General features: G+C 42.7%; 2 protein-coding genes across 2 annotated transcripts in view; one reads left to right on the forward strand and one right to left on the reverse strand.

The window, feature by feature from the left end:
* The window catches only part of MUTYH (mutY DNA glycosylase), a 13,844-nt gene extending 11,309 nt beyond the window's left edge, over window positions 1–2,535 (forward strand). Inside the window, exon 11 of the mRNA XM_044674825.1 lies at window positions 2,452–2,535. Coding sequence (XP_044530760.1) covers window positions 2,452–2,535 — 84 coding nt within the window. The remainder of the gene's footprint in view (window positions 1–2,451) is intronic.
* Window positions 2,536–10,500: 7,965 nt separating this feature from the next.
* Window positions 10,501–11,679, reverse strand: HPDL (4-hydroxyphenylpyruvate dioxygenase like). Its single transcript, XM_044671952.1, has one exon. The coding sequence runs from the start codon at window positions 11,677–11,679 to the stop codon at window positions 10,501–10,503; it is 1,179 nt and encodes a 392-aa protein (XP_044527887.1).
* Between the last annotated feature and the right edge of the window lie 314 nt (window positions 11,680–11,993).

The following is an 11,993-nucleotide window of genomic DNA, read 5'->3' on the forward strand; positions in this document are numbered from 1 at the left end:
CTTCCTTCCTTCCTTCCTTCCTTCCTCCCTCTTGCACCTATTTACTCTCTCCCTCCCAGTATGCAAAGTCCCTAGTTTTTCTTATAATTAGAAATCAGATCATCTGATCTTATATCTTGGGTTATATCCTATTATTTTCTTTTAATGCATAATATTTTGTCTCCCCCTAACTTCGAGGTCCAGTGCCAAGCTGAGGAGACCTGGTCCCAATTTGTTATGCTATTGGCACGCATTGCTTAATAAATTGATATGCTTGGAAGCTCAAACCTGTGTTTCCTCAGTTATTCATTTCATCTGTAACCCAATATAAATGAAAGCTAGTAGTCATTATTATTGCTAAATAGATTTTTTACTCAAAGGTCTCTATTGGTTCTATCACACGAATTTGGAGGTTTTCTCTAGACAAGGTGTTTCTCAGGGATACTTTCAAAATATTCTATTCATAAAGTCCTAAGGCATATGACTACAGATGTTTCTCTTGACATCAAGCAGTTTGTTAAACAGGGAGATACACACCAGTAGCCACCAGTATCATGACAAATGGCCTGTAGAAAGCTTAGTCTTTGCCAGAGATGTAAGGCTGCCCTGGGGAATGAGGGACTCACTTCAGTGTTTTTCCCATACGTTTTTATATTGTCGACTTAAAAAGCAACAAACATGAATATTTCGATATACAGAAAAAAACAGGAAAATGGAACCATTTATGAAACAGAAATTCTGTCATGTATAGTTTTTAAGCATAAAACAGGAGTAATAAAACTCCCCTATTTATCTATCCATATCATCTTCTGAACTTCTGTTCTTTTCTTTATAGTTTTATATTTTACTTAGTTTGTTGTGGACATAGCTAATGTAAAAATGTATTTCCCTTGAATAAATATACTTATTATAATTATAATATATAATATAACAACATAATTATAATTTATTATAATAACTGTGATGATAAATAATATATTAGAATTATATTTATGATATGATATATAATGTTTATTAAATTATAACTATGTTATAGTAATAGGATTAAATAATATAATATTAATTAAATAATAATGTAATAATAATATTATAGTATATGTAATCCTAGTATTATAATAATATGGTTATTATATGATTATTATCAATACATATTTTATAACTTATTATGACAATATAATATATGATAATTTATTATAATTACATGTGATTATGTTTGTTATAATTTATTGTGATTATTATAATAATTAATATAATATATAATGGTTTATTATGATTACATGTAATTATATTTATTATAATTATAATATAAAATGATTTGTTATTATTTTATGGTAAATATATTTATTATAATCATAATTATTTATAACAATATGTACATTATTGTTACATATTATACTGTTATGTTAATTTTTAAACTGGTAACTAAAAAGAATTAGTCCTTTTCTAGTTCACTTTATTTTCTTTATATTTTTAAATATTTTATTAATGCTTTTTTTCCCCCTCACCATTATTACTATTCACCAACTCCCCACCACATAAAAGTTCTCACTTGTAGAGGGCAGGTATGGTCAAGCAAAAATATATAATATAATATGGGTAAGTCCCATGTGGGGTTGCTAGGTGGCACAGTGGATAGAGTGCTGGATCTGAAGTCAGAAAGACTGATCTTTGTGAGTTCAAATCTGGCCTCGGACATTTGCTAGCTGTGTGACCCACAGCAGATCACTTAACTTTGTTTGCCTCAGTTTCCTTATCTGTAGAATAAGCTAGAGAAGGAAATGACGAACCACTCTGGCATCTAAGATGGCAAGAAAACTCCAAATGAGGTTACAGAGAGTCGGACACAACTGAAAAATGACTGAAACAACAAATCCTCTGCAAAACTTTGTATAGGTGACGGTCAAACAAAATATCTACTACGGTACAGTGTATATGTCATCTATATTATGTATAATATAATATAATATAATATCGGCATACGTTCTATGAAATGTAGTATAGGAATAGGCAAGCAGAATACATAATGTCATATAGTATCTACTGTATGAAAAATATTGTATCAATGTAGTCAAGCAAAATCAGTGAATACATTGGCTGTCTCTGAACGGATCTCATTCTCCAGTGAAGTACTTACTCGCACCGCCCAGGAAGGTGGCCTCAGCCCCTGCACCTACCTGCCTTCATGCCTCCTTCCTCTTGCACAGTGACGAGCTCGAGAAGGATAAAATCAAAGTCCTCATTAAAGCAGCGGATGGACTTATTATACAGAATGGCCTCTTCAATGGAGGGATTAGTAGATCTGGCCCAGCAACTGGACACCAACCAGCCTTATGAATGAGAAGAAGGAAAATGAAGGGAAAAGCATCCCATGGACCAGATAACGACACGGGCTTGGTGGTGGTGGTGGTAGGGGTGGGGGTTCCACTAAATGTCTCTTGTAACACATTAAACAAACAATTGAACTCTGGGAAGAGAAAAATCATCTTGAACAAAATCCGAAGTCAAGAAGGGGCTCCTCCTGATGGCAAAGTGCTCCAGATGCTCTCAGGCAGCTAAGGCTGTTCCGGTTGCTTTGAGTCTGAGAGTGCTACATAGCTTCCTTAGGGAATGAAAATAGCAGTGATAGCTAACATTTACATAGCATTTATTATGTGCCAGGCACTGTGGGAAGCACTTTATAAATTTATGTCATTTAATCTTCACAACAACCCAAGGAGATAGGTGCTATTATTAGCTCCACTTTACAGATGAGGAAACTGAGGCAGTCAGAAGTGACAGGGCTTAACTAGGGTCACACAGCTAGTAAGTGTCTGGGGCCGGATTTGAATTTAGGCTTTCCTGACCCCCAATAGGTATTTAATCCACAGTATCACCTACCCACCTTCAAGTAGCTCTAAGCTTAGTAAAAGTCAGAAGAGTGAGGAAAAAACCTGCCTTACCATCCACACTGAAAAGAAAAAGTGGATGAAAAATACATAATGCTCAGACCATGATATGTAACAGGATGGACAGCCTATCGAATCAGTCTTTGTTGTTGTTTCTGTTCAGTTTTTGTGATCCCCAAGAACATCAGGACCTTCTATCCTTCACTGTCTCTTGAAGCCTGTCCAAGTTCATGTTCATTGTTTCCATGATACTCTCCATCTCTCTCATCCTCTGCCTTCCCCTTTCCCTTCCCCTTCTGCCTTCAATCTTTCCCAACCTCAGCATCTTTCCCAGTGAGTCCTGTCTTCTCATGTGGCCAACATATTTCAGCTTCAGTTTCAGTATTTTGACCTTCCAGTGAATAGTCAGAGTTAATTTCTTTAGATGTTGACCTTACTTTCCATCTTAGAGTCAATACTGTGTATTGGCTCCAAGGCAGAAGAGTGTAAGGGTAGGCAATGGGGGTCAAGTGACTTGTCCAGGATCACACAGCTAGGAAATGTCTGAGGTCAAATTTGAACCCAGGACCTCCAGTCTCTAGACCTGGCTCTCAAGCCACCGAGCCACCCAGCTGCCCTTTATTTTAAAATTTCTTCTATGGTTACATGATTCATGTTTTCTCCCTCACCTCATCCCTTCCCCTTCCTGGAGCTGACAAGCAATTTCACTGGGTTATACATATATTATCAATCAAATCCTATTTCCATATTATTCATTTTTGTAATAGAGAGATCTTTAAAAATCCAAAACCCCCAATCATATACTAATATAAACAAATGATAAATCATGTTTTCTTCCATATTTCTACTCCCACAGTTCTTTTTCAAGATGTGGAGAGCACTCTTTATCATAAGTCCTTCAGTGTTGACCTGGATCATACATTGCTTTTAGTAGCAGTCAATCACATTTGATCATCCCACAATATTACAGTCTCTGTGTATAATGTTCTCCTGGTTCTGCTTATTTCACTCTGCATCAGTTCATGGAGGTCTTTTCAGTTCTTACAGATATCCATCAATTCATCATTTCTTAGAGCACAATAGTATTTCATCACCATCATATACCACAATTTGTTCCACCATTCCCCAATCGAAGGACATCCCCTCCTGTTCCAATATTTTGCCACCACAAAAAGTGCAGCTATAAATATTTTTGTAGAAACAAAATCTTTCCTATTTTTTTTTATCTCTTTAGGATACAAACCCAGTAGTGGTATTGCTGGGTTGAAGAGCATGCATTCTTTTAAGCCCTTTAGGCATAATTCCAAATTGCCTTCCAGAAGGCTGGTTGGAGCAATTCACAACTCCACCAGCAATGCATTAGTGTCCCAATTTTGCCACATTCCCCCCCCACATTTATTATTTTCCTTTACTGCATTTTAGAATATTTTTTGTATCATCAATATAATTTAATGAAGAGAGTACTGGACTTAGAATCCAGATTTCCAGAACCATTTCTTACAAACCATATGACTCTGGACGAATGGTGCCAATTTAGTTGCCTTCTGTATAGTTGATATACTTTAGTGGAGAATTCTGGACCTGAAATCCAGATTCCCAGCTCCATTTCTTACAAATATTTGACCCTGGACAATTCATTTTTCTTGAACCTTAGTTTCCACATCTATAAAATGGAAATAATTCTATTTATACTGCCTATTTCACAGAATTGTCGGGTGGAAAGGCTTTAAATTCAATTCAATAAACATTTGTTAAGTTCCTATTATGTGCAAAGCATTGCGCCAGGTTGCTGTGAATCAAAGGCAAAAATGAAGTAACCCCTGCCCTGAGCAGGTTTCCAATCTACTAGGGTGATAGGACATGGACATGGATTAGCAAATGCTTTATGTCAGAAGTAGCAAATGCCCTGCCAGGGTGACAGAACCAGATTAAAATGTAATTTATTTAAAATATAGAGAAATATTTAACAAAATGAATAAAAGTGCAATAGAAGATATATGATATTAATACGTAGTTTTCTAGGTCAGTATACAGCCTGCATGGATCCTATGTATGTATGGTATAAGTTTCTATCTGATTTCATACCACCTCCCTATGTTACCTACCACCTGGATGGCCTTAAACCAGTGATGGGCGAACTTTTTAAAGAGGGGGCCAAAGGAAAGGAAATGCTCATCTGTCAGTCTGTTTCTAAGGCAACTCTATGGATAAATGGAAAGTGTGTAGAGAATGAATGAACAAATGAATTAAAAAGCATTTAATAAGGGTCTACTGTGTGCCAATCACTATCATAGCACATTACTGATTCATATTAACTTTGCAGCCATTGGGGCAGCCAAGTGACTCAGTAGATAGAGAGCCAGGCCTGGAGATGGGAGGTCCTGGGTTCAAATTTGGCCTCTGATACTTCCTAGCTATGTGACCCTAGATAAGTCACTTAATCAGTTGCCTAACCATCACTACTCTTCTACCTTGGAACCAATACCCAGTATTGATTCTAAGACAGAAAGTAAAGGGGGGTTTTGTTGTCATTCTTGTTTTTTGCAGCCTTCTAGAATCCCAAGACTTTTTTTTATAAAAACTGCCATTGAGTGTTAGTAGATCCAGTGTTGAATCAAGAGCCAGGAAGACCTGAGTTCAAATCCTCCTTTAGAGACTTGCTAGTTTAGGTCTTAGGTAGTCACTTACACTTTCTCATCTTTGATTTTCCCATATATAAAATTAGGATAACAATAGCTTACCTCCTGGAGTATTGTGAGGATCAAATAATATTATATATAGCTAAAGTTATTTGTAAACCTGAAAGCACTACATAAATACTTATTATTGTTCAGATGCATCTGACTCTTCATGACTCCATTTGGGATGTTCTTGGCAAAAACACTGAAGTGGTTTGCCATTTCCTTTTTCAGTCCATTTTACAGATGAGGAAACTGAGACTAATAGGGTTAAGTGACTTGCCCAGGGTCACACAGGCAGGAAGTACCTGGTCAAATTTGAACCCAGGACCTCCCATCTCTAGGCCTGGCTCTCAATCACCTGAGCCACCTAGCTGCTCTGAGATCTTTTATTTTTAAAAGTTCTATTTTGTTTAATTAACAGAAATCTATTTTCTCTCCCTTCCACTCTTACCATTTCCATATTTTCTTTTTTAAATTCTCTAAGTATTGGGAGAATAGGCTTTTTTTGTTTACTTTTGAAATGTCTATACTGTAAAAAAATTAATTCCCAAGTATCTCATTGTTTCCTTCCCTTCCCCACACCACATATGGCATCAGCCAACCATGTACGTAAATTAGGTCTTTCATGCTTCTATTGGCTCTTTTCCTGGAGGAGGACTTACACAAGTTATTATTCAAATACGGTTTCTGTAACTGTATATGATGCTTTCTCACTTCCACCCCTTTCATTCTTCATTATTTTATGCAGGTCTTCCCAAGTTTTTTTGAAATTTGAAATTAACCTGTTTGTCGTTTCTTGAGGCGCAGTAGTGTTACATCACAATCACAACTTGTTTAGCCATTCTCCAGTTGATGGGCATCCCCTCACCATCTAGTTCTTTGCCACCACAAAGAGAGCTTCTGTAAATATTCTGATCATCTTGGGAAGCAGATGCAACAGTGGTATTGATCACAGCTAATTCCAAATTGCTATCCAAAATGGTTGGTTCCATTCATAGCTCCACCAACAATGTATTCACGTCCCCATTTTTCCACATCCCCTCCAATATTTGCCATTTTGTCCTTTTATCATTTTAGCCAATCTGATAGGTGTGAGATGATATCTCTGAATTGTTCTGATTTGCATTTCTCGAATCAATAGTGATTTAGAGTATTTTTTCATATGCCTATATATAGCATTGATTCCTTCATATCTTTTACCCATTTATCAATTGAGGGTGGCTCTTATTCTTACACATTTGACCACATTCTCTATGTATTTTTAAAATATATATATTTTTTCTAAAACCCTTACCTTCCTTCTTTAATACTGTCTATTGGGGGGCAGCTGGGTAGCTCAGTGGATTGAGAGTCCAATCCACTGAGCTACCCAGCTGCTCCCTCTCTATGTGTTTTAAATAAGACTTCTTTCCAAGAAACTGTGCACAAGGGGCAGCTGGGTAGCTCAGTGGATTGAGAGTCAGGCCTAGAGATGGGAAGTCCTAGGTTCAAATCCGACCTCAGACACTTCTCAGCTGTGTGACCCTGGGCAAGTCACTTGACCCCCATTGCCCACCCTTACCACTCTTCCACCAAGGAACCAAAACACAGAAGTTAAGGGTTTAAAAAAAAAAAAACTGTGCACAAAAAATTTTCCCCAATTTTCTGTTTTCCTTCCAATCTTGCTACATTAGTTTTATTTGTACAACCCCTTTTTAATTTAATGTAATCATAATTATCCATTTTACATCTCTCAATGTTCTTTATTTTCTGTTTATTCATAAGTTCCTCTCCAATCTATAAATCTGATAGGTAATATGTTCCCTGTTGATATCTCCCTTTCTGTCTAGGTCATGTGTCCATTTTGATCCTATCTTAGTGAAAGTTGTAAGTAAATTGGTCAGACCTACTTTCTGCTAAACTACTTCCCAGCAAGTTTTACTAAATAGTTAAGTTCTTATCCTCACAACTTGGGTCAATACTCTTGCCAATTTCAAGGTCACTATAATCTTTTACTACTCTTTGTTAAGTTCCATGGATCTTCCTTTCTATTTTTTAGCCAATACCAGAGTTTTGATACTTATTGCTTTGTAATACAGTTTAAAATCCGGTATTGCTAGATCTCTTTTCTTTACATTTTTTCCCTATTAATTCCTTTGATATTCTTAAGCTTTTTTTCTTCTAAGTTAATTTTGTTACTTCTTTCTTGCTCAATAAAATAATTTTTGGTAATATAATTGGGGTGGCATTGAATAAGTAGATTAGGTAGAATTGTCATTTTAATTATATTGGCTCTGCCTACCCATGAACAGTTAATATTTCTCCAGTTACTTAAGTCTGACTTTATTTGTGTAAAATGTTTTATAATCTTGTTTGTGTAGTTCCTGGGTTTGTTTTGGCAGATATACTCTCGAGTATTTTATTCTATCTGTGATTATTTTAAGTAGAGTATCTCTTTTTCTTGCAAGACTTTTGTTAGTAATATATAAAAATGCTAATGGTTTATATGGGTTTATTTTATATCTAGCTACTTTGCTAAAATTATTGATAGTTTTAATTAACTTTTTAGTTGAATTTCTAGGATTTTCCACAGATACATCACATTACCAGCATTTTATTACCTCTTTCCCCATTTCTAATATCAAATATTAAAATTAAATATCTTTGTTTCACTCCTCAAGTTGATGGGAAGGCTTCTAGCTTACCTGTTACAAATAATACTTGCTGATGGCTCGAGGTAGATGTTTTGTATCATTTTAAGAAAAACTCCATTTATATTTATGCTTTCTGGTATTTTTAATAGGAGTGAGTGCTGTAGCTTGTCAATGGCTTTTTTCGCATCGATTAATATAGTCATATCTGTTTCATAAGAGGAGTCTGGGGAAATAGAATTTTTTTAACCCTTACCTTTCGTCTTAGAATCTATACTAAGTACTGGTTCCAAGGCAGAAGTTCAGGTAAAGGCTGGGCAGTCAGGATGAGGTGACTTGCCTGGGGTAACACAGCCAGGAAGTGTCTGAGGTCAGATTTGAACCTAGGACCTTCGGTCTCTCAAACCACTAGCTGCCCCAGGAAGCTGACTTTTGTTTGATGCAAATATTTTCCCATTCCATAGTTCTTTTCTAGTTCTGTCTTATTGGATACTAGTCACGCAAAACCAGTTTAGTTTTATTGGTCCAATTGGGTGTCTGTTATGTCTCCCTCCACTTGCGGTTGTCTGCTCACTTCTTGGCCATTTACTAGGGGAATGAGGGTGGGAGGAAGGGTCTCTCCCAGGAACTCCAGCTCTTACGAGCATTAGCCAGCCCGAATGTTCTTAGGGAAATGTGGAGAGTAATCCACATTTCCCTAGTGCTACAAGTTTTGCCAAGTACTTTCTTCAAAATAACCTTGTGAAGGGGTAGCTGGGTGGCTCAGTGGATTGAGAGCCAGGCCTAGAGATGGGGGTGGGGTGGGGGTGGGTGGGAAGTTCTAGATTCAAATCTGACCTCAGACACTTCCCAGCTGTGTGACCTTGGGCAAGTCACTTAACCTCCATTGCCTGGCCCTTACTACTCTTCTGCCTTGGAGCCAATACACAGTATTGATTCTAAGAAGGAAGGTAAGAGTTTAAATAAATAAATAACCCTGTGAGCCAGGTCATAGAGGATGACTAATGGGGAAACTGAGGCTCTCCGGAGTAGAGTTACTTGTTATTTATAACCCAAAAGAACATGACTCAGGAAGGACTTGGAAAGGAACTTCCTGGTTTCCAAGCCCATCCCGTGCCACCGGGCCATGATGCTTCTTGTTTGGGGGAGGATGAGAGTCCAGGGAAGGGCTGGCCCCCATACCTGGTCTGAGCAGCACCTAGCCTCGCCCATTCACTAGTCTTAGCATCTCATTCCAGCTTTTTTTAAACCTTCACCTATGGCTTTGAATCAATACTGTCTCTTGGTTCCAAGACAGAAGAGTGGTAAGGGCTAGGTAATTGGGAGTAAGGGACTGGCCCAGGGTCACACGGCTAGGTCGTGTCTGAGCTAGATTTGAGCTCAGGACCTCCCTCTCTAGGCCTGGCTCGCAATCTGAGTCCATAGCTGCCCCTCAGACCAGTGCGTGATGTGGAGCCTCCCCAGCATCCTCTGCCAATTGGATTTTTTCCCCTGTTTCAATCAGCCCGGGACTTATGGACCAACTTTCTGTCCAAGAACACAAAGAAGCTAATTAGTTCTGTGGCCTTGAGGTGCTGAAGTGCATAGAGCTCACCATCTCAAATTCAAATCTGGCCTTGGTCACTTAGTAGCTGTGACCCTGGACAAGTCATTTAACCTCTTTGGCCTCACTTTCCTCATTTGGAACATGGCAAACCCTGCACCAAAGCTACCAGCTCAAGCCCCAGCTGGGGCAACTCAATGAGCCTGAAAATGGCCTTGGAATACCTAGGGAGAGCAGAGCAGCTGCTGGACACCCCCATCCCCCCATCACACCAGAGGGGACCCTCCCAACCCTGGGGAGAAGTGAAAGCCAACCATGCAGTGCCCTTTGGGAGGTCTTTATTAGAGGATGGGTAGGGTAGGGGGCTGAGGAGAGGCCCCCTTTGAAGCTTCCCCCACTTCTGGTCATCCCCATAGCTTCGGAGCAGCTTCCAAGGCACCAGCATTTGCCATTGTCATTGCTACCACACCTAGCCAAGGGGTAGTCCTGCTCCCCGTTAGAGCAGGCAATTCAGGGACTCAATCCTGCCAGGGCAGAGAGGCCAAGGTAGGGGTTCTCTCAGGGAGCCTTAACTCCAGAGAAGAAAACAGACCCCTTTGCCAGGAAGGGGCAGTGGAAGGCAGGAGGAACCCAGATGTTGGGAGTGAGGAGAGGGCAAGCCGGGATGTTCTCCCTGGGATGCCAGGAGCTCAGGGAGGAAGCTGGGCCTGCCCTAGAGGGTTCCAAGGTGGCTGCAGGACAGGTGGGGCACCAAGACCTAACTGGAAGGAGGTGGCTCTTCCTCAGCGGGGCTTCCCAGCCCCCTGGCTGGAGGTCAGGTACTCCTCCAGGGCCTCCCACAGAGCCTGGATGTTGCCTTGGCCAAAGCCGGTGGAGGAACCCTGTCTCTGGATGAGCTCTAAGAAGAAGGTCTCCTCCGAGAAGAGAGGCTTGGTGAAGACCTGCAGCAGGAAATTGGTGCCCGGGCCTTGCTTCTGGTCCCGGTCCAGCAGGATGCCCAGTTCGGCCAGCCTCTCCGGCTCTCCACCAGCGGCCAGGATCTGGGCCACTTTGTCCCTCCGTTGGTAGTAGGAGGCAGGAGGGGCCACCAGGCGGCCACCGGCCTCAGCCACCAGACGGGTGGCTGTGGCGATGTCCGCTGTGTGTAGTGCCACATGCTGCAGCCCTGGGCACCTGTGCTGGGCCAGGAACAGCTCGATCTGGTCCTGGGTCTCCCCCAGGCCCGGCAGGGACTCGCCCAGCACCAGCATGGGGGCTTTGCTGCCTGGGGGTGCCTGCAGGGCAGTCAGCTGCAGACCCCCTGCTCTGCCGGCCCGGATCTGCAAGCCCCGCTCCGGAGGCTGGTCGTCAGAGCCCAGGGAGAAACAGCGGAAGCCCAGGCACTCCTGGTACCAGCGCAGCCAGGTCTGGGAGCTGCCCTGCGGGCAGGCCAGAGCCACATGATCCACATGGCTGAAGCAGCCTTCGAGGCTGCGGGGGTCGGGGGCCTCTGGGGGGCCACAGGCCCGGAAGCCTGGCAGGAAGGGACCCCCATAGGTGCCCCGCTCCAGCAGCGTGTGGCTCAGGTTGCCGGCCGGGGAGCGCACCACCGCATAGGTGACGGTGCCCTGGGTGTCGGCCACAGCCCTGGGCGCCACAGCCACTGGGCAGCCGAGGGCCTGCATCGCCCCGACGGCGCTCCGCACGTCGGCCACCTCGAAGCACACGTTGGAGGCGGTGGGCACGGGGTGCGTGGGGTCCACGTCGTAGAGGAGCCCCTCAGAGCCAGACCCCGGGCCCCGGGCGCGCTCATTCACCAGGAACACGGCCTCCCCGCAGTGCAGGGCCAGCTGCAGCCAGCCGCCCGCCTCCCGCATGGCCAGCGGCCGGAAGCCGAAGCAGCGCTGCAGGTCCCGGGCCAGGGGCTGCCCGCGGGGCACGTGCAAGGAGATGTGGCAGAGGCGGGCCACCGGGGCGGCCATGGGACGGAGGAGCGGCCCGCCGGGAGTGAGCTTCCGGTGGTCCGAGGGCTCCAAGCGGACAGGTCTAGGTCGTCGGCAGCAGTAGCTGAGATTCTCTGTCAGGACAGGGTCCCTCCGCCGAGGTGCCTTTGAGGGCATGGAATGGGGGTGGAGCCTGAGGAGGAGCGAGGGGCGGGCCCGGGGCAGGGCAGAGCAGGTGGCACGAGCGGGAAGGCGGGAGGAGGGCGGGGAGCTACCGGGACCAGGAAGCCCAGCCTAACCCCCCCAACGCTGGACTGCCCCCGCTCCTTCCCCAGGACCGGGATTCGCCCCAC

This window comes from Gracilinanus agilis, chromosome 4, assembly GCF_016433145.1.
Source record: "Gracilinanus agilis isolate LMUSP501 chromosome 4, AgileGrace, whole genome shotgun sequence".
NCBI classification, from domain to species: Eukaryota; Metazoa; Chordata; class Mammalia; order Didelphimorphia; family Didelphidae; genus Gracilinanus; species Gracilinanus agilis.

Coding starts and splice junctions, on each gene's coding strand:
- HPDL (XM_044671952.1), bottom strand. CDS start 11,679: ATGGCCGCCCCGGTGGCCCGCCTCTGCCACATCTCCTTGCACGTGCCC.